This window comes from Sceloporus occidentalis, unplaced genomic scaffold (assembly GCF_023333645.1).
Source record: "Sceloporus occidentalis isolate IW3139 unplaced genomic scaffold, rSceOcc1.0.p SCAF_25, whole genome shotgun sequence".
Taxonomy (NCBI): Eukaryota; Metazoa; Chordata; class Lepidosauria; order Squamata; family Phrynosomatidae; genus Sceloporus; species Sceloporus occidentalis.
In genome coordinates, this window is record NW_028317005.1 from 7,034,711 (window position 1) to 7,057,623 (window position 22,913).

A 22,913-nucleotide genomic window follows, 5' to 3' on the forward strand; every position below is an offset into this window, starting at 1 on the left:
AAGGTTTCATAGAACTGATGAGATTTATGAAACGGGTCTTTAATATCGGTGCTTAAGCCATAATTTTCACCTACCGCTCACGGTACTCAAAGGGTCAAATAGGATTTTCAGCAGTTAGCTAAGGGACCACATTTATATGGCGCTATATAAACAATAAATAATAGTAACGCCGCTACTCTCCAGCTGCAAAACCTTTAATCCGTATATACGTCTTGTTGATCAGATCTTATATCCAATTAAAGGGTTAGTTCTGAGTACAGCTCAGTGTTTTTTATTTTAATATTTATAATGCTGCGATGTGGAAAAGTCAAGGGAATTGATATTATATTTTTAGGTATAAATTAACAAAACGTTGCATTGTGCTGCCCCCCCATTCAATGTTGTGTTGCTATCAGAAATACTGTGTGTGTGGTTTGACACCTATGAATTATATATATTCTGTGGGTCCACATGGCGATTGCTGCCCAGCAATATGTAGAAATCATAACACAGCATTCAATGTGTGTCTAGGTTGTGACTTCTACATGCTGCTGGGCAGCATCTGTCAGACTGATTTGCAGCATGTACATGGTGAAAAAGACTAATTTGCTTGTGTCTATACCCTTGATGAGATATATGCTCTGAAAGTATGCACTTATGTGTAATTACTGTGTTGCAGATTAATTACTGAATGATTTCAAATAAAAAAGGGGCATCAATCAGATTCATGTCAATAAATTAATACTGATCGCACAAGACTTGCCCTGGAACCCAGATTGGACACATAGGACATTTTCCCCAAACAGTATGTCTCTGCCATCTTTGTCCCCAAACAGCCTCCTTGTGTCATATTTGCCCCAAACAACTTGTCAGTACCCCCAAACAGCCCCCTGTGCCATCATTGCCCCCCAAACAGTATGCCTGTGCCATATCCCCCCCACACTTACACACCCACATCAATGCTATAACACACACATATACATACATACTTAAATGCATACTCAAAACACATATTCCTTCACTCCAGGGCCGGACTGGCATACTAGGGCAGAGCTGGCTCATGCAGAGCAATTGTGACAGATGCAGGCTGATTAAGGGGCAGATGTGGCACAGGCAAGCAGTTTAGGGGCACAGCCAAGCTGCTTGGGGGCAAAGATGGTACAGACAAGCTGGGTGCAACTGTGGCACTTGTTGCCTGTGATATTGTGGTGCACAGGGGCAATTTTCACACTGGGGCCCTGTGGTTTCTAGTTGTGCCCCTTGTGTAGCATGTGGGCACATGAGCTCAACCATACAATACAATATATGGGGCTGGTGTCTACATTTGTCCAGGGCTGCTTTTCATTCCAATTCCAGCCCTGATTCATTCATTCACAGATACTCATTCATACTCCCTCCAGCACCCCATTAAGCAGGAACACAGCAGGGTCACATAACGTAACGTGACCTGGCTGGGTTCCTGCTTCCACCGGGCAGTACAAGAGGTTTCTCGCACAGTGTAAGCTGCAGGCCTGTGCGGAAGTGGTCGCCTGAGCCCCTAAGGTGGTGTGCCCAGTTGCAGATGCAACCACAGTTGTTGCGGGCTTAAGGGGCAGCTGCCAGAAATGACTGCCCCTTAGCATGCGTGTAAAATCTTCCCATTGATTTCTATAGGAGCGCTTTCCTCCCACTGAAAGCTTCCTTTTGTGATTTCTTTATTATCACTAGCATTTATTACAATAATCATATTCCTTGGAGTAGTAAATGTGTTGGATGATTTATATACCATTTACTGTTTATTACATGTTAAAAAGTGAAAATAAATGTAGGGTAACTCAATGGATAAAAAGCAGACCCTAAGACACCGTATTAGTTGTTTCTACACAGGGAGTGAAAAATTAATATACTGCAAATGGGGATTTTTCACTTTCTTTAAAGTAAGAAACTAGAATAAATTGCATTTTCTAAACTCATAGTGGCACCTACTGGACATTCACATGCACTACACAGATCAGGTAGTATTATCATATATAAACATATGTAGCAACCTGACCATCACACCTATATGAGCTGGTTGGACATCTCATTCTAAAACCATGTGCATTAATATTAACCCCTTAAGGACCGGGCTCATTTTTTCTTTTTGTACCCTGTGGGACCGAGGCTGTTTCTCCTCACCCATTTAGTGTACCCACACGTGTTATATATTGTTTTTTTAAGGGCAAGATGGGCTTTCTTCAGATACCATATGTTTTGATCATATCTTATTTACTATAAAAAAATAATAAAACATGGTGAAAATTTTAAAAAACCCCCCACCTTTTATGACTTTTCTTTGAAAAATCTTTTACTCACCTACAAAAGGAAGTAAAAAAACAAGCTAACTAGATTCTACTATTTGTCCTGAGTTTAGAAATACCCAATGTTTTTATGTTTTTTTGCTGTTTTTTTTGTAAGTTATTGGGCAATAAGTACAAGTAGCATTTTATGATTTCCAAACCTTTTTTTCCCAAATCTGGTCATTCTGCCTCCATCTCCTCTTTGGAACATCTTTGAAGCAGGTTAACTCAATGAATCCCCATCAAACTATATATTTTTGAAAAATAGACACCCCAGGGTATTTCAAATGCTGGTATTTTAACCCTTTCCATGCACAAATTATACAAGCACACTTTGTCAAACTTTGTAATAGTAATTTTTGTTATTTTTTTTTTCACACGAATTGTAATTTAGTTATAAATATATATATTTTTGAAAACTAGACACCACAAAGTATTTCAAATGCTGGTATTTTAACCCTTTTATGCATGAGATTCTACCACCTGCCTTTGCCAAAATTACATTTTTTATTTTTTTTCCACACAAATTGTACTTCAGGAATGAATTCATAGCTCCTGGTATGCGTCACTATCAAACAACCCCCCAATGTGTGTTCAGTAACATCTCCCGAGTGCAGTGATACCCCACATGCATGGGTTTGTCGGGTTGTTTGAGATTTAAAATCCCACATTTGGGAAGCGCGCTTTTTTTCTCTATTTTGGTCAGTCTGTACCTATGCCCTATCTTTGAGCTCGGCCACTCCAATTTACCCCATCAAGCCATTTTTTATTAAATTAGACACCCCTTGGGTATTTGAAGTGCTTTTATTTTAACTCTTTCTATGTGGAGATTTTTTTAGAAATTTTAGCACTTGCTCAAAATAATAAACTTTATTTTATTTGTTTTTTTAATTTTTTATTTATTTATTTATTTATTTATTTATTACACATTTTGCTGGTACTGGATGGTTCCTCTGGTGACATCACTGCATAATTATTTTTAAATGTTAGCACCATTTTTTTTTTTTTATATTTTACAAATCACATTGTGATTAGAAAGCTGGGCTCCATTGACTTGCATGGTTGAATGCAGTACCTGTATTCAACCTGCAAGTGGAGCCAGAGTTCTCTAGAGGGTCTCTAGAGATCACTTGCGGTGGCGGCTGTGACAGCTCTCCGGAGCGGTCACAGCCCGTCCTGGGGTAAGTGTTTGGTGTCGCTGAATGCCTCCTGATCGAGGCATTCCAGCGACACCATTGAAGTTTAGGAGGTGATCGTTGATGGCGGATGTTGACGCCCCGGGGAGGGGCCAGACATGGCCCCTGATGCCGATCTCGGCGTTACTGAATGCCTCGACATCGAGGCATTACAGCAACGCCGTTTAAGCGAAGTAAGTGATCGTTGATTACTTTCTAAGCTTATTTAATTTTTTGACGGTTCAGGACCGTCAAAGGTCGTTAAGTGACCGTTTTTCCGTGACGGCCCTGAACCGGCAAAGGTCATTAAGGGGTTAAGTTGACCCTACTTTGTGGCTATAACAGCCTTCACTCCTCTGGGCTTTCTATAAGATTTGTGCACATGTAAGCTTGTTTGAGTAGGGCCCTCCACACCTGTTGTTACTGTAAGTCAAATTGTTATGTCTGGTCTACCCATTGTACAGCGCTACGGAATGTGATGGTGCTATATAAAACAATACATAATAATAATAGCCACATAGAGCATTTGTAAGGTCAGGTACCACTGCTGGATGAAAAGACCTGGCTCGTAATGGGTGTTTCAACTCATCCAAAGGAGTTCAGTTGGGTTAAGGTTCTGTGCAGGCCACTCAAGTTCCTCCACAACAAACTTGTCAAACCATGTCTTTATGGCCCATGCTTTGCGCACTAGGGCACAGTAATGCTGGAACATGACCTTCCCCAAATTGGTGCCACAAATTTAGAAGCATACAACTGTAGCAGGAAGAGGAAGGTGGTTCTGCCACTTTACAGATCTCCGATCAAACATCACCTAGAGTATTGTGTACAGCTCTGGAGACCCCATCACTAGAAGGATAGACATTTTGAGTTCAGAGGAGGACTAGTATACATAGTGAATAGTATATATGATAAAACTGATCAAGACTAAGGGAGCTCAATTTGTATATTGTTGCTTGGAGGAAAGAAGAGAAAGAGCAGATATGGTGGAAACATTTTAATGATTGAAATCAGTGAACAAAGCACAGGAGGGGAGTTTATTTCAGAGGAGAAATGTTAGAATAAGAGGTCATAATCTAAAACTTGGGGGTCAGAGGCTTAGATGTATTTTAGGGAGTTTTAATTTACTGAGAGGGTGGTAGATAAATGAAAGGGCACGCCATTAGACGTGGTAAGGGAATTTAAACATGGCATAGAGCTGTACCAAGTCTAACGCAACATCAAAGCTAGTCAGCACGTGCTTTATGGTACGTTGTACCTGGCACTGCACATCCTGTGGTGGAATGCTGTGATATGATGTCACATCTCACCACTCAGCAGAGAAGATGAAGGCCATGGGCATCCTGAGGATCCCACCCTTGGTTAGCTTGGGTTGATTCCGTAAAGCAGTAGGGTTGTGGTTCCAACTCCTTGATTTCACAATGAATTAAAAAGAGCACCCTCAGGCAAATTGCTCTTCAAGAACGGCTGGGCTGGTCCTGCACAATGTATAGTTCAATCAGCAAGGTAACTTTCCAGAAACTTCACTGATGTAAATATGCTTTACAGGGCCATCTAAGCTATTGGTGCACTGAGGCTGGCTGTTAAGAAGGTAACGTGAAGTACAATTATATGGACGGGCAACTTTCCTGGCAACTCCTGCTCTAGTGCGTAAACCTCTTTGTGTTCTGCTTCCCATTGAATGGCAATTATTATTTCCCCGATTGTTAAATGCAAGAACATTTAAACGGTTCATTCTAGGGCTGCAACTAATGATTATTTTCATAATCGATTAGTTGGCCGATTATTTTTTCGATTAATCGGATAAAAAAAATGTACATTTTTCATTTATTTAAAATAATTTAATAAACAAATGATGTTAAATACAAACAGCAGAATAAAAAAAACTTTGATAAAATGCATTTCTTGTCTTTATTTCCCAACCAGCCCCCCCAATTTATGCACATTTGAGCCTAGGCTTGCCACGCGGCCTCCCACACATACCACTCCACGTGGCCTCCCACATATGCCACTCCACTCTACCCCCACATATGCCACTGTGCCCGATACGCCTTATACCCCCTGATACACCACTCCATCCTCCCCAGACATGCCACACTGCCTCCCAGACATGCCATGCTGCCCTCCCCACCTATGCCACTGCACTCTACCCCCAGATATGCCACTCCACTCTACCCCCAGATATGCCACTGTGCCTGATACGCCTTATACCCCCTGATACACCACTCCATCCTCCCCAGACATGCCACGCTGCCTCCCAGACATGCCATACTGCCCTCCCCACATATGACACTCCACTCTACCCCCAGATATGCCACTGTGGCCCCAGATATGCCTTATACACCCTGATACACCACTCTATCCTCCCCAGACATGACACACTGCCCTCCCCACATATGCCTTATACCCCCAGATATGTCACTCCGTCCTCCCCAGATATGCCTTATACCCCCCGATACCTCATAGCCCCCTCATAGAGTCACAGACCCGTTCGCATCATACTTTTATAAATAAATACAGGGTTAATCTTCACTGCCCCCAGGATTTAGTTTGCCCCCCTTTATCTCTAACTGCACCTTAAGTTAACTTTATTAAATTAATTACATTAACCCTCAGTCCTCATCATTAAACTAACCCTAAACACCCCATTAACCATAACTACCCCTAAATTAACCCTAAACACCCCATCAACCACAGCATCCCCTAAATTACCCCTAAAGACCCCATCAACCACAGCATCCCCTAAATTAACCCTAAACACACCATTAACCACAACTGCCTCAAATTAACCCCAAACACCCCATTAACCACAGCTGCTCCTAAATTAACCCTTGACACCTCATTAACCATAGCTGCCCCTAAATTAACCCTAAACACCCTATTAACCATAACTGCCCCTAAATTAACCCTAAACACCCCATTAACCATAACTGCCCCTAAATTAACCCTAAACACCCCATTAACCATAACTGCCCCTAAATTAACTCCCACCTCCCCTAACTTTCAGTAGCCCAAATATTAATTTTATACTTACAGTTAGATGAGTGTAACAGCCATGTGGTTCTGGCCTTCTGGGAGAAGGAAGGGGGCGGGGCCAGTTGTCACAGTGATTACAGGGAGGGGCTGGTAAGTAGGAGCTGCTGCTGTGAGTCACTGAAACGGATTATATAATGAGGGGTATTTTTCACACATTTTATAATCGATAAAAAAAGATTCAACTAATCGATAATGAAATTCGTTGGCAACGATTTTCATTATCGATTTTATCGATTAGTTGTTGTAGCCCTAGTTCATTCCATGTAACATTACAGCTAAAAGGTAAACAAAATCAATAAAAAAATAACGTTTTTGAAATATAAAGAACAAACAGATCGCATTTTTTTTAAAACGTATGTTTAATATTCATTTTTAACCACAAGAACAAAAGTTTGTCCCTGTAAATTTACAGAATTTTAAGAAAATAAATCATGTCACTAATGATTTGTTTGTACAAAATGTTTCATTTGATAAAGATTGTTTCAAACACATAACACATTGTTCGGTTTACAAGATAATTTGCATCTTAGAAATCGATAAAAGGTTACAAAAAAAGGACAAAACAGTTCGAGTTAAATTGCCTTTTGGAGCACCTGGTCCCGGCCCGTAATTATCTGAACAAAATATCTGTAGAAAATTCTACCTAAAATAAGAAAAACAATGCAGGACTATGAAAGGAGTCTGGAAATGTTAACGAAGTTGCTACTTTTGTGCGGAATCACGACACAAAGTTCTTTACAGTTTCTTGTGGGGAAAAAAATAAAAATAAAATGACGATAAGGCTGATGTGCTATTTACAGGACCCTTACTATAAAAGTAATATTTTTAATAATACCTTATATTTTTCTTTTACATTTATATTAAGCTTGGCGCAACGCTGAGCGCCATTTTTGCTTTTATAGGTTTATGGCCCAATTACGCAGAAGCCAAGCCGGATGGTAGTTGGCTAATAATTTCTTAAGAGCTACTGTTGCTTAGCCCTGGTCAGGCAGCATTTCAATGGTTTGTAACACGTGCAATCAGTGAAATAACAAAGACTCGAGGCACGAGAATTACATGAAACTACCCAAATCAACTGTTCACCGTTCTGTGCTGAAAGGGTTTATTTATTGATATTTCATTGTTCTAAAGCCACTCAAATCACTCTTGCTTTCCACCAATTTCTTTGACGGACTCCAGTGTTACTCAGCAGATCTGGCGCCTTCCCGGATTCCCGTACATTTTCCAGTTTTACACAGTAAATAAATGCGATACTATTTACATATTACAATATTTAACTCCTAGTTATTTATTGATTCATATATCACCCTCATATTCTGCAGTGCAGCCATCTTAATTCCCTCTTCTTGGGATCTGCATGGTTATTGCTCCCCCAATTGTTAACTTGCGGATTGTTGTTGGGTTGGGGGGGTTAAATTGTGGATAGGAATAAGGGTACTTTCTACAACACAGAGTGCCCTATTCACTAAAGAGAGACTTGTGCTGCCATCTCCCCATCTTCACTATACATTAGAACGGTTAATCCCCAGTGAGCTTCTCATGAAGGAAGAGCTTGGCTGGTTCTGTATTAAGTATAGTTAAATTGATGAGATTTCTCCAGTTTTCTCATCCATTAAACTATAATACAGGGTCAGCTTTGCCATTCTAACTGGAGAAACTTGGCCCTTCATAATGAACAGTGAGACGAAAGAACTCAGATGACAAATCTCCCTTTAGTGAATAAACCCCAGACACAGGTCTCAGCTGCCATTAATATTATAAGCTAAAGATCTCCAAAATAATGAAACCAAATGACAAAAATCACAAGCTATAAGTAACGCTAAGTGAATTTACTTAGCCTTTAGGTTATTTCCCTTTAATGGAGACGAGCCATCATCCAGATCCTGACAAAATTAGGGTAAAATGGTCGCTACCATATACACTTTGGGGGGTGTTCTAATACATACATACATACATATTCATGTCATTAAAACCATTACAATGTTCCTTTTAATGTATAGAGCTGTAAAACGACTGATCAATTTTGAAATGCTAATGCTCTTTTTAAAAGACTCATACATATCATTTAAATATTATATATATTTATATGTATGTATGTATGTATGTATGCAATATAAAATCTACATGATAGATCATACTGCTTGCAAAAGAAAGCCACAGATGGGGCTTGGGCTGACCATCTGGAAAACAGGGCTGGTGCCCAATGGTGTGGGTCCTTTGCCTGTGCTGCTCGCGAGTAAGATGCCACCCCACAAGTGTAACAGTGTATCGTGTGTCGGCACATATAGAGCCGGCAGCCACTCAACCCTACTAGAGATTACGGGGGGGGAGGGTCTACGCCATAAAGAGGGAATTTGCACCGAAGTGAAAATTCGGGACCGAAACCTAAGGAATCGCTTGGGAGAAACTGAAAATGACCCCCTCAGACTTCTGCAGGGGCCCTGCTGCTTCCCTCTGTGTTGCTGTACAAACAACTTCTCCTCTCACCCCCAGGAGAAGAAGGAACGTAGCAGAGTCATGTGACGTGACTCCGCTGGGTTCCTGCTTCTCCTGGCCAGTACAAGAGACGCTGCTCGCACACTGCGTGACCAACGCACAGGTAAGCAGCCTGGCCCATGTGGGCGATTATTTTCGGCCATTGATATATCGATATATCGGTGCATCCCTAGTTATCAAGGGCAAACCCCAGCGACTTTCCTTTGCAAGAAGGCATAGGTAACATGGGAGATTTCTTTAAACTCTTTTTAATCGTTTAATTATGGAATATGCAGGGCCGGCTCAGCATTTATTTTCAGTACAACGGGGGCTTCTTTTTCATAATGCACATTGATATCAGGGTGTGAAAATGTTTCACTCTCCTGCAATCTCCCTTGTGGCGAATAGACCTCAATGATGCAACATACTACCGGAAATAGCTGATAAAGATACAGACCGAGGTATTATTTCCAATAGCAATACTATGATATAAAACAGTATCGATCCCTATGCTGCTTCATTTGGACTTCTAAAACCACACAACTTTAGCTCAAAACAACAAGACCGGAAAAAAAATTTTGAGCTTCAGATGCAGAATCAATATTGTTTTGATTTAGCGGATCAGTTTTATCAGCCGTATACCTTCCAGCTTCCTATGTTTGCTTCTAGAAGGCTTTTACATTTAATAAACAGTTGTGTCACGTTTAGACAAATACAGTAAGTGACCATAACACTACGAACAAAGACTGGCTGTGTATTGATGGGATATTTATATTACCAAATCAACCAGTTATTGCTTGATATAAAAAGAAAAATAAATTAGAATCTTATGTACCGTTTGGCATTTTGTCCGGATGTAGAAAGGTTTGAAAGTGAAAACTCTTTTTCACTTAACATACATTTAGATATAGAAATGACTAAGAATCCATAAACAGACGACGGGATCGTCCTCTTTTGCTGTGTAGAACTTGAAATGCATCCCCTTTTCTGCGAACTCCATTACTTTGTGTTTGACAGTCTTCTGTAAAAAAAAATAAAAATGGATACCTGGAATCGTCTGTAAAAACGTTTCCTAAAAATGAATTCTTCGTCGACATTTCCAAGCAGACTGTCTTTCATCTTGGAGGTTCTTGAATTTCGGGCCAAAGAAAAACCACCAAGAGAATCCAATGACAACACATATTATAGACTCCACGAAGTAGCCATCTAACGAAGTCACGCACGTTCCCCCGGATTTCATACACAGCTGAAACAAAATAATACAATCAGAGAATCGAATGTCATAAAGGAATCTTTGAATGCGTGTTGACTCACTAAGAAAGTGGAATTAATTGAGTTAACCCCTTAGTTCGCCTATAGACGTACCGGGACGTCCAAAAAACGCCCACTAAGAAACCCCTATGGACGTCCCGGTACGTCCAACCCTTCGTGCAGCGTCAGAGACACACTGGCATGTTCAGGAGGTCCCTAGGAGGACCTCTTACCATTACTGTGTAAAAAAAATAAAAAATATAAAAAATACAAAAAAAATGTAAAAAAATTAAAATGAAAAAAAATATAAAAAAAAATTAAAAAAATTCTTAAACAAACCTTACTTCCCATTGCCCTAGCATAACATCTAGCCAGTATAACCCTCCTGCCCCCGTTCACAACCCCTAAACCCGTTAAGCCATAGGCATAAAAATTATACAAAATTGTACACCTTATAGTATGCTCCCTGGTGCTGGGAAAGTCTGGAGAATCTATATAAATTAGGTATTTCTGAAATCAGGACACCTGAATTGATAAACTTGGGGGGGATTTTCCATCACTTTACCTAATTTTGTGAGGATTCAGAAGGAAAATGTAAAAATAAATTAGTTTATTTTTCTAATCTTCGCTAGTTTTTACTAAATTTCTCATTCTAAATTTTCAGCTAATCATCCAACTATGGTTTCAAAAGAAAGCTCTATCTCTCCTTCAAAAAACAATATATATAGTTTACATGGGTACACTATTCACAGGAACAGAGAATAATCGCTAAACCGACATACCCCAAAAATGGCAAAATTGCTCTGGGCTTTGAGGTACCAAAAACCCCTGGGATTGAAGGGGTTAAAGATACTATAAGGTTTGGTATCAAACAACATTATGTTCCTTATGTGCATTGGAATGGTCTCTGGGCAACTAAATAGTAATATGGAGACTATGGAGTAGACTGAATGCTGACAGGTAGCCCCGCAGTGTACATCTCGTGTAGTATATGAACAACACTATAACAAAACACAAAAGTTTAAACCCGAATTGTACGTTTCCAATTAAAATGTATAGCTAATTGCACCAAAAAAAATGTTTGCATACAATGGGGTGAACTACATTAGTGAAGACATTATTTTATGTGTAGTGCTACTGCTTATTTTTTACATAATAGCCAATAATAATAATAATAAGTTACAAGAAGACATCTTGTCTCCAAAATTAACTGAACAAGAGAAAGAAAAGATTAATCTTTCAAGTTATCATATATCAGGGTAAAAGACCAAGAAATATCCAATTTCTAATTATAACTCCCTAGTCAAGTAGATTACAGGGTCTGTTAATCTAGAAGATTATGCCTTATGCTGGGTATTTAGGTACAGATATTTCAAGGTCTAAACTCGAGACGGCTAAAACTGCAGGATTAGGAATGGTCACATAATGGTTTAATTGTAGTCTCAATGGCCAACTTTTCTTATGGTTTGGTCATAGTTGCTATTCTGATTTTTTTTTTTATCTCATCAGTTCTAAAATATTTCTAGACTACATGTTTTTCTTCTAAAAGAGTTAAGATCCCAATAGTAGGAATAATTGTTAGAATTATGGTAACATTTTGGTACACATTGGCACAGTAGAGAAACAGGTCGGTGCCAGCATACACAATGGATAGGGTTTGGACTCAAATTGGAGGCCAGGGCACACGGGCTTCGAGTTTGTTTTTAACTAATAAAATGTATTGCTAAAACAAAGGTGTATTATTACATATGACAGATCCTTTTATTAAATGAAAACACTAAAGAAATAATTAGAAGAGAACTCCAAAGATGCCCGAAGGGTAAAAAAAAAACAACAATAAGAAAATCTGCAAAAAAAAACCAAAAAAAAAAAAACCCAACAGGCACACAGAGTACTGCAGGTATCACCTAGATAGTTATACTAATAAATATCTAAGGATCAATATCAACATTTTAAAGTGTGACTTGCTTCAATTCAGCTAGGTAACGCAGCTCACCTCCGCAGCGTCTCCGCTGGCGCAGCTCTGTTCTTCGGCTCCAATGCATGATTTCGTTGTCAGATGATCGACGCACCACAGAGCCAGCGTAGCAGGCCAGTTTCCTCCCAAATTGGACACCGTGTTTAACAGGGTCATGTATGTCCCTCCAATAAGAGGATCACTAACCTTGGCATTGAAAGCCATGATAGCCACAAACATACTATATAAAGTAATCTGGAAGACAAATTGGAAGAATAAATATTTTGAGCACAAAACTACATGGCAGCATTTCATCATTAACTATGCTAAACGCTAAACATTATTGCTTCTTTGGTATTTTCTATTTTAGAAAAAAAGTCTGGGATATTATTCCAAATAACAAACATAACAATGGAAATATCTCATTTGGTTTGATCACACTTTAATGGAATTGCTATTCTTCTAGATGCATTTTATAAAATGTTAATAAATGTGAAAAGTAAATACAACGGGAATGTGTGGAAAGTTACCTGGTGTAAGGCATAGCTCAGCAGCAGGACCAGGTAATAATAGAGGGGAAACCCCCCTTCATGGCTTACTCTCGGGGTCCACCACACCACCAATGCAAACTCAAGGCCCATAAGTAACCTGGAAAGAGAAGAGGAATTATTGTAAGCTTTCATACATACTTTACTTACTGCTTTGTCACAGAACCGCTCAGAGATGCCATCTAAAGATACAGACCTCAAACCGGATTTCATTATTTGGAGAAAGACAATTCATGCATTGTAAATCGTCGAAGAAATGTTGTCCCAGGAACTTTTCAGAAGCCCGTCTGTTTTCTATGGTAGCTTTTTAGTTCCACGTGACAATTAAGTGCTCCCCGCAAAACTTTTTTTTTTTTAATTTAAGTGTTTGGCCACCGCTAGAAATTATGTTTCTAATGCTGCATTTTGCAAAAGGGAATATCCAAGTTAAAAAATACCAAGCCACGTATTAATGTTTTCTTTATACGCTCAACAAAATACTATTAGAATCTTCTTATATACTTTTCAATATTTTATCCACACGTAGACTAGCAAAGAAAACCGATTATACTTTTAACTTAATAGTTGCATATTCTAATGAATTTAAGTAATCAGATATTTCATAATTTAATTGAACATGTGTTTTATGGACTTTATTCATGTCTCCCTCAAGACAATAATCTAAGAACAGAGGGTGCATTGGATCCAAAAGCGGCGTGGCTTTCCAAGTAATGCAATAAATGCTATGAGAATGAGAATGAAATGGTATGTACAAAAATATGTGGACAACTGACCATCACACCTATATGAACTTGTTGGACATAACATTCCAAAACCATAGGCATTGATATGGAGTTGCCCCCCCCCCCTTTCCATTGCAGCCAAAAGCTATGCACAAAATTTTGGAGTATGTATTTGGGAATTTGTGTCAGTTTGGCCAAAAGTTGTTGGACGAGAAGGCCCAACTCGCAATTGGTGTTCCAATTCATACCAAAGGTGTTCAGTAGGGTTAAGGTTCTGCATGGGCCGTTCCAGTTCCTCCATAACAAATTTATCAAACCATGTCTTTATGGACCTTGCTTTGTGTAGAGGGGTCATGGATCAGGAAAGAACCTTGCCCAAACTGGTGCCGCAAAGTTGGAAGCATACAATTGTTTGAAATGCCTTTGCATACTGTAGCATTAACATTACCTTTCACAAAGCTCCAGATCATTATCCCTCCTCCACCCAACCTTACAGTATGTTATTTTCATAATATATTGAGTTAAAATGTTTAATACCGGTTAGGTCTGTGTATTTGTCATTTATACCAACATCTGGGTGTACTAACCTGATAGGCATGGCTTTGTAGAAGACATTCAGTGGCTTGGGCCCAGCAGTGTATCTGCTGATTATCAGAGGCAGTAATATTTGTAGAGGGACCATTGGGACAGCCAACAGTGCCAAGTGCTCCTTCGGAACCCCCCTTTCCACCAGTTTGAGCCCTGTAACTGCATCTGCTGCAGAGAAACCGATCTGTAGAAGACAAATTGAAGAGATAAAATAACTGAAAATGCCCTATTAGAATTAAAGGAGAATGCGGTCTGTAGCTTTGCAAGGAGATGTTAGTCACTTCTGCACCACACAGGAGCAGAACTTGTGCAGAATGGTTGAACACTACCTCTGCCAGACATCAACATACCTAAAAGGACAAAACCTGACAGAATACAGTCCCATGCCACATCTTTTTGAAAACAAATGCTAACTAATATTTTGGTAACATTTCATAGAGTGCACTGTACACTTTTAATATGCCACAGAAGAAGAAAGCTGGACACCATCAACAGATCGAAAGATGTAACAAGATGGATACTCATTTGAGAAAGGAGCGTAATGATGTGGCACATAAATACAGTCCTTCACCAGTGTGCATAAAGTCAGCCGATAGTACTTTCTCTTTAAAGAGAACAAAATGTAAATATAGGAAGGGTACTTTCAAAGTTTTCAAGGGACCTTCCTGTGCTCCTTAGCCCTGGGTCCTTCTGGTAGATCTCTGATGTCAGAAAACTCACTCTAAGTGCTATATGTGCTTTGATATACTCCAGAGCGAATAAACTTAATATAACACAATTGACATTTGAATGCCATGGCAGTAGGAATTCTAATTCCTATCTTCTTATATCACATAACTCTAGTTTTCCCTTGCCAAATAATAGTTGGCACAAACATACTCTCAAAGTGTCCTGTTTGCTAACTAAACACACACCTGGGAAGAACAGACAAGAGCAAACAAACTTTAGTAAGCATACACTACCATTCAAATGTTGGGATCACTTAGAAATGTCCTTTTTGTTGTTGAAAGAAAAACAAATAAAACATTAAATAAATCAGAAATACAGTTGTTCATGTTGTAAATGACTACTGTAGCTGGAAATGGCCGATTTTTGATGGACTATCTTCATAGGTGTACAGAGGCTCTTTATCACTCCTGTGTTCCAATGGTACGTTGTGTTCGCTGATCCAAGTTTGAGTGGGTATTTTTATATATGTATAGTGTTAACCTGTGCGTGTGTTAGAGTGTGTAAGAATAATGGTTAAACATACAAGCTTGAGTCTTTATGGTATGAAATACCGCTTGTCGTGCAGGGGTTAACTGCAGTACTGTACAAAGTGGGGCAGCAATAAAGAAAGGTGTGTTTTGTGTTGTATTGCCCCAATTAACATCCTTTAACTGCAGAGCTGGGGTTAATTTATGAAAATAAAAACTTGATTGAAGAAGAAGAAAAAATCTGGCTCCTAAACTTTTGGGCTGGCTTCTAGATCCAAACCATATTTGTGGACGCCTGCATTGGAAAGCCTTTTTGCAAAGATGTTACAGCACAAAAAAGTCCTTATTTTCCATGAAAACAGCTGAGTGACCCCAAACTTTTGAATGGCAGTGTGAGTATTGTTGCAGAGAAGCATTACGTGGCACTGATTCTCTTTATTACCTATTATAGTTCACAATGGTATGGCCTTCATGTGATTATTTTCTTTTAAACCAACAATATCTCTTTTCTTGAGAGGTTACAACACCGTGGGTAGATTTATTGCTGTGACATCATGTATTTGTCTGGTTTAAAGGAAGGTGGAGGGGTTGACACTGCATCAACAAGTTTAGTAAGTAACTTAATCCTCAAATGTATGACTAGTCTCAAGGATCTATATCATAGGCCTCTGAAGGGGGAGGCAAATTCACAAGGAGCAGCAGCAGCAGGGCAGGGGGACAGTAGGATGTTTAGAGTAGGTTAACTAGAAATAGAGAGCAGAAAAAAATGCATTATAGCCAGTGGAGTTCTGCAAAAAAGCTTTAATTTAATTCTGTACACCCCTTGCTATCAGAGTGGTTTGGTCTCCTCCCCTTCACTATTGCAGCTAGTCCTTCACAGGCACAGAGTCCCCGCCTGGGCAGAGACACAGGCCGAAGACACAATGTAGTTTATTTCAAACATGTATTGCAGCTACAGTTAGTTAATACTCCAGCTGTTTAGACTACATTTCCCATGACTCTCAGCCAGTCTGGTATGTTGAGCATCAAAGGGAGTATGACTGAAGTGCCAAAAGGTAAGCTTTTATATCACGATGGATTGGTACGGCAACTGGTGCCGAGTGCACACTCATGATTTTCAGCCATCCATTTGGTTGGCCGAGCATCATAAGAAACGTTATAACAGCACTTCAAGTGCCAAATGCTACCACAACTACTGCAAAACTACCAAGTGTCCCATTTTGGTCCTAATCCTTTATGTCCCCTTTAAGTCCCCTCTCTATCTACCCTCTGTTTTGTGATCCATCAGAATGCATCACAGAGCTACACTACACCACACAACATTAACGTTTTTTGAAGGCAACTCCCATGATGTTGTGTATGAAAACATTGCTAGTTGATTATTATGAGAATAGTAGCTAGTAACTGTAAATTGGGCGTTGTGTTTGTGTGTGTGTGTGTGTGTGTGTGTGTGTGTGTGTGTGTGTGTGTGTGTGTGGGGGTTGATTAAGTCTACAGTACAAACACTAGCTTGTGGGTAGTTGTGGCTAATCTTAACCACCCCTTTACACCAGTACTGTAATCTAAAATTGTCATGTTGTGCAGATACATGCCGGTCCATTAACTACTACTACTACTACCATGGCCATAGAATTTTTCCTATTAATGGGTAACAAACATTTGCCCCCCACCATAAACCCCTCTCCTGAGCCAACAAAGGTAGGCAACGAGGAAGAGGTAAGAAAGTATTGAGGTGGGAGAGAGGAAAGGTGGGAGAAAAATCCTGTTGATGATCTGTATGGAATAATAATATGAAAACTTTCTACTTAGGCAATATCACAAAACAGGCATTATTTAAATGAAGCGTGGTCGAATGCCAAGGAATATGGAATACCTAAGGATGGACCTTTTTAATCAAAATGCTCTCTTCCCTGCCTCCCGATACTTCCATCTTACCTGGATGTCAACAATGCATTACCACTGATAGAAGACAGCTAATAGCTAATCTATTACTGTTTAAAGTCTGGAATATAGTTACATCTAAGTATCACTAGAAAGATTATTGGGCTAAACAATGCTTTTTATATTGGTTGCATGCTAAGATAGCGTACTCACTTTAGCAGTTAAGATCATGACGCAGAACTTGAGGACGGCTGGCATTCTCACTATGCTTAACAGGAGCCCATAGGCTTCCTTCACACTCTCAGTCTCCTCCCGGTTGGGTCGTTCACTCTGGTATTCCTTTTTCAACAGTGCCACGAAGGTAGTGGTTATAAGAAAAACTGTTCCCCAGAAGAACAAGAAATCTGAAAAAACACATTATCTGTAATTGGAGTTGCAGTGCGATTGAGGTATTATTCATTGGCATAGTGCTTCGGTGACTAACCCTACACCACACCATTACTAAGCAAATCATTTAACTGGTAATATTGAAGAAAACTGCAGAGGGAACTGTTTAGATGGGACGGATGAATGCAACCCAAGAACCGCCTATACAATGTCTTAACAATAAGAAGCGTATGTGCAATGCGGTGCATTGGGTGCATGTTGCAAGAGAGGAGGCATATCGCGTGACGTTGGCTTATAGACATCTGTGTGATTCCAATCACCGACGATGAAATATGTTGTGTTAGTATACTGAACTACAGTGTTTTGCAATTCAGTCACTTTTGGTCTCTGACATGTTGTTCATCATCACTAACAGCCAGGGCCGGCCCTATAATGGGGCAGACTGGGGCAATTGCCCCAGGCGGCACTTTAGAAGGGGCGGCACTTTGCCGCCCCAAGCGCTTTTTTTTTTTTGAAGCGGAGGAGAGAGAGAGGGGCACCGAGTGGTTTTAGCTTACCCGCTCGGCGCCCCTCTCTCTCTCTCCTCTGCGGCGAGTCTCCCTGTTCGGTCCCGGTGCCGGCTTGTAATGCAGAGCGCCGGAAGTGACGTCAATTTCCGGCGCTCAGCATTACAAGCCGGCACCGTGGCAGAGCAGGGAGACTCGCCGCAGGACTGTTTAAAGGTAAGTACCGGGGGGGGGTCGTAGATTATGCCGTCGGCGAAGTTTAAAATGCCGCCCCCCCCCCCCCCCCGGCGTCGGCGGGGGGGGGGGGGGCGGCGTTTTAAACTTCGCCCCAGGCGGCGTTAAGTCTTCGGCCGGCCCTGCTAACAGCATCATCAATTCTCACAATTGCAGCCGTCAGACTGTAACCATACATACACTGCGCATTAAGTAGGGACATCTTAGCACACCTCTTAGAGATAAAATGTTCCAGCTTATCAAATCTTGGCCTTTTTCTGGTCATTTTTAACATGACCACCGGTCTTTGGATTAGTGTCTGGTGGCCTAGTGGTTTGACAACACCTTTGACTAAACAGAACACAGACGTGGAAATCATTTGTCATCAATGTGACTTTTTGTCAGCTTACACCTTGTGAGCAAATCATTTTTTTATCTAAATTTTATAGAAATAAAACATACCCAGGAAACAAGCAAATCATTTACCTTGAAGAGTAACCATTCCTGTAGGTTGTGGGGTGAATCGTAAGTATTTGTTACAGAAACCTGGTGACTCTAGAGCAAGGAACAAAACGTTGCCCATGAAGTATCCGGCTGTTTGTCCCACTGAGTTGCACGTTGAAGCATAACCCACGTTTTCCTTTGAGAGCATGGTTAAAGCCCAGCCGTCTACAGCGATGTCCTGCGTGGCAGCCAAGAATTCAAATAGAAAAAAAGTAGCAGTCAAAGCAAACATATCAGGCCCATGATCGCCTCCCAAGAGGCCATCCACTTTAACGGACAAGTACATCATAAACAATCCCAAAACGTACTGTGTGGGAACCAACCAGGATTTCCTACGGCCAAACTTTTTGATGTATAACGAGTCCACCAATGGTGCCCAGAGCAGCTTGAGACTGAACGGCCAGAATACAAAGCTGAAAATTGCTTGATCTGTATAGCTAACGTTCTTGCTCTGGAGGATTAAAGGAATGCTCCCTGCTAGTCCCAGTGGGATTCCCTGCAAAATGTATAGGAATAACAGCAACATAATATTTCCCATCTCATCCTTGTAATTTCGATGTCCTCTAGAGCCAGGCACTTCAGAGTCCTGTATCAATGCTTCCCGGTCTTCATCCATATCATCCCTACTACTGTGGCCAGTGCTGTTCATAACATGATACAGGTTATTCTGGCGACGTTGTCTGCTTTCTTTACTCGTGGCTGACATTTCAGGTGTTTTCTTTGGCTTCTTTAATGACGAAATATTAAAATCTGAAGAATAAAGCAGAGAACTTCCCTGAACGTAAACAGTTAAAACAACAAATATTTTCCGGCTAAAAAAAAGTTTACGTATACAATGCGTGAGCTTTAAAGAGCTATTGTGGTGCAAGCCAAAAGTGAACGTGCGCAAACATAGTGTGGACACAAATATCAAACGCTACAAATGTAAATACTTCCTTCTTAAACCGGAGCCTCTCACTGATGCACTTCTCCCAAATGCCAAAACCGAAAGGGGATGGCGCAGGGACACCAAGACAACTTGAAAAACAATAAGTACTACATAATAGTGCAATACATCAAATAAACAGATGATAAATGAAATAGGGAGTAGTTGAGCTCACAAACTGATGGGTACAAACGGGCCCAACATGAGAAAAGATGAAACTCTGCCCTAGATAGAGTTCTTTCTTCTTCTTTAATAAATAAGGAGCTAGTCTGAAACAAGTGTGGGTAAAATGTAGGCAATGTAAATCCAGAAATCCAATTCAAACAAATCAATTCAATGCCCTCTCTATGTGGATTCTTTTTTTGTATTTGTGTCCTTAAACAATGCTTGACCGGATACTTATTAAACAAGAAGAAGAAAGAATTCTATCCAGGGCAGAGTTTCATCTTTTCTCACGTGTCGGGCGCGTTCTTACCCATCCTATTTCATTTATCATCCATTTATTTTGCACTATAGTGTATCATTTATTGTTTTCAGCAGCCTGTGGAATCTTAGCGGTGATATCTCATTTCTTATCCAATGTAAATGAAGTGAAATGATATGGGGAATAAGACGAAAGGAGAAAAGTAGTGAAGAGGGGTTGGAAGAAAATTAAAGGAAAATGGAGGGTGGTCCAAACATGACGATAATAATGAAATAATAGGTTTAACAGAAGCAAGGTATACTGAAACACCCCAAAGGGAATACAGCAGCAATAAACAGAGATCCAAGGAAGAGTTACGAAAAATATCAAGAAGAATTCCAACAGAGTGAAGCGGGTTGGCAAAAGAATGAGAGAGAGTGGAAGAGAATAGTGTGGAATGAGGAGGAAAAAAATAAAACGAAGAAAAAGCATGGGATATACAGTAAGCAAACTAAAGGGTGTGAAATGGCTGTACAAACGTAGAACAAAACCACCAACTTACGCGCTACTCATACCTTCATATACGCGAGAGGGTAACACAGTATCCCGCGCTGCCGGTAACAGTATCCCGCGCTGCCGGTAACACAGTATCCCGCGCTGCCGGTAACACAGTATCCCGCGCTGCCGGTAACACAGTATCCCGCGCTGCCGGTAACACAGTATCCCGCGCTGCCGGTAACACAGTATCCCGCGCTGCCGGTAACACAGTATCCCGCGCTGCCGGTAACACAGTATCCCGCGCTGCCGGTAACACAGTATCCCGCGCTGCCGGTAACACAGTATTCCGCGCTGCCGGTAACACAGTATTCCGCGCTGCCGGTAACACAGTATTCCGCGCTGCCGGTAACACAGTATCCGCGCTGCCGATAACACAGTATTCCGCGCCGCCGGTAACACAGTATCCCGCGCTGCCGGTAACACAGTATCCCGCGCTGCCGGTAACACAGTATCCCGCGCTCCCGGTAACACAGTATCCCGCGCTGCTGGTAACACAGTATCCCGCGCTGCCGGTAAAACAGTATTCCGCGCTGCCGGTAAAACAGTATTCCGCGCTGCCGGTAACACAGTATTCCGCGCTGCCGGTAACACAGTATTCCGCGCTGCCGGTAACACAGTATTCCGCGCTGCCGGTAACACAGTATCTGCGCTGCCGATGACACAGTATTCCGCGCCGCCGGTAACACAGTATTCCGCGCCGCCGGTAACACAGTATTCCGCGCCGCCGGTAACACAGTATTCCGCGCCGCCGGTAACACAGTATCTGCGCTGCCGATAACACAGTATTCCGCGCCGCCGGTAACACAGTATTCCGCGCTGCCGGTAACACAGTATTCCGCGCTGCCGATAACACAGTATCTGCGCTGCCGATAACACAGATCAGAGCAAGCCATGCAAGAGAAGTTCCTAAGAGACTTCCGTGCAACGAGGATGCCGCGGCCAAACATCAGCTCCATCTACCCGCATTTCCTGCATAATCTACATATATGGCTGAGAAATTTGGGAGTCTGTAATATAAAACAATACACCTAAACACCGGGATTTGTATTCTTCCACCCAGTTCACCTCCTCTATAATATGGTTCTATGGTAAAAACGTGCAGGCTTTACGAAATTTAGGCCGTCCAACATTCACTTCCCAAGGGGAAAATAAAAAAGGAAAAATGAGGTAACCTGATGTGCTTTTATTTGCAAATAAATAGAATAAATGTAATATCAGGCATAAAGATGAGAACAATCATTTCCCCTATAATCCAGCATACAATATGGCTGAGCCAGTCATCACAGCTGGAATGCGAAGGCCGGGGCAATTAAGCAGCAGGATGGGATATCTAATAAAAGCATTGGCTAAAATATGAAATTACTGAATTTAATAAAAATGATGTTTCTGGGATTATTAAAAAAAAAGTGTGAGAATTATGTATGCAGAATCTCTGGGTAAAAACAAGCCCCTATATAATTACACACGTAATAGCAGTTCCTGGCCAAAGGGATTCCGATACTGTGCAAAGGAATGCAATGGCAGGCGGGGGACAGGAATATACAATTACAGCCACTGACACTGCCGGGAATTAGGAGATCACAATTATATTTTTCACTAGCTGTAAAAAAGGATATTAGTTATTGCCATAATACACAACAAGCAAACGCATGTTCTTGTTTAAAAATAATAAAAAATATACCGGTATATATATATATTTTTTTTTTTTTGAAACAAGAACATGCATTTTCTATAAAAATTTCACTAAACTAACACGTATCATAGTAACGCAGAATTTGACAGCAGATAAGAGCCATTCGGCCCATCTAGTCTGCCTATTTTTCCTGATGTAAAGACTCAGACCTTAATCAGTCACTGGTCTTGTCCTAGATTCCTGAGCCATATCCGTATCCCGTGCATGTTTAAATTCCCTCATTGTATTAGCCTTAATACCTTCTGCTGGGAGGTTGTTCCATTTATCTACCACCCTTTCAGTAAAGTAAAACTTACTTACATTCCATCTAACGGTCTGACCCTCAAGTTTTAGACTATGGCCTCTTGTACCAAAGCAAACGTGATCAAACGTACTATAACATACGTTAAATATAAATCAGTTGGAAATACTTCAGTATATAGTTAATTATAAGGACATGTGGTTTATGTAAATTCAGAGTCGCGGCCATAAACCAATTAAATTCCTTTAGTTAAGACAAGGGGCTGGGGGGCCAAGAAGGCAGATATCCAGCTGTTATTTAACTATAACTTCCACGATCCTACGGAAGTCCATTACCAAGCCCTGGCCTTTAGCTGCCTGA

The 22,913-nt window shown here is 40.8% G+C and overlaps 1 protein-coding gene across 1 annotated transcript; it reads right to left on the reverse strand.

Annotated features, from left to right (window-relative positions):
- Positions 1–10,052: 10,052 nt before the first annotated feature.
- LOC149300340 (acetyl-coenzyme A transporter 1-like) lies at positions 10,053–21,575 on the reverse strand. Its single transcript, XM_089485301.1, has 7 exons — positions 20,637–21,575; positions 18,716–19,508; positions 17,337–17,527; positions 14,046–14,230; positions 12,719–12,836; positions 12,228–12,443; positions 10,053–10,226 (listed from the first exon to the last, which is right to left on the reverse strand). The coding sequence occupies exons 1-7, from the start codon at positions 21,573–21,575 to the stop codon at positions 10,053–10,055; spliced, it is 2,616 nt and encodes an 871-aa protein (XP_089341427.1).
- Positions 21,576–22,913: the final 1,338 nt, after the last annotated feature.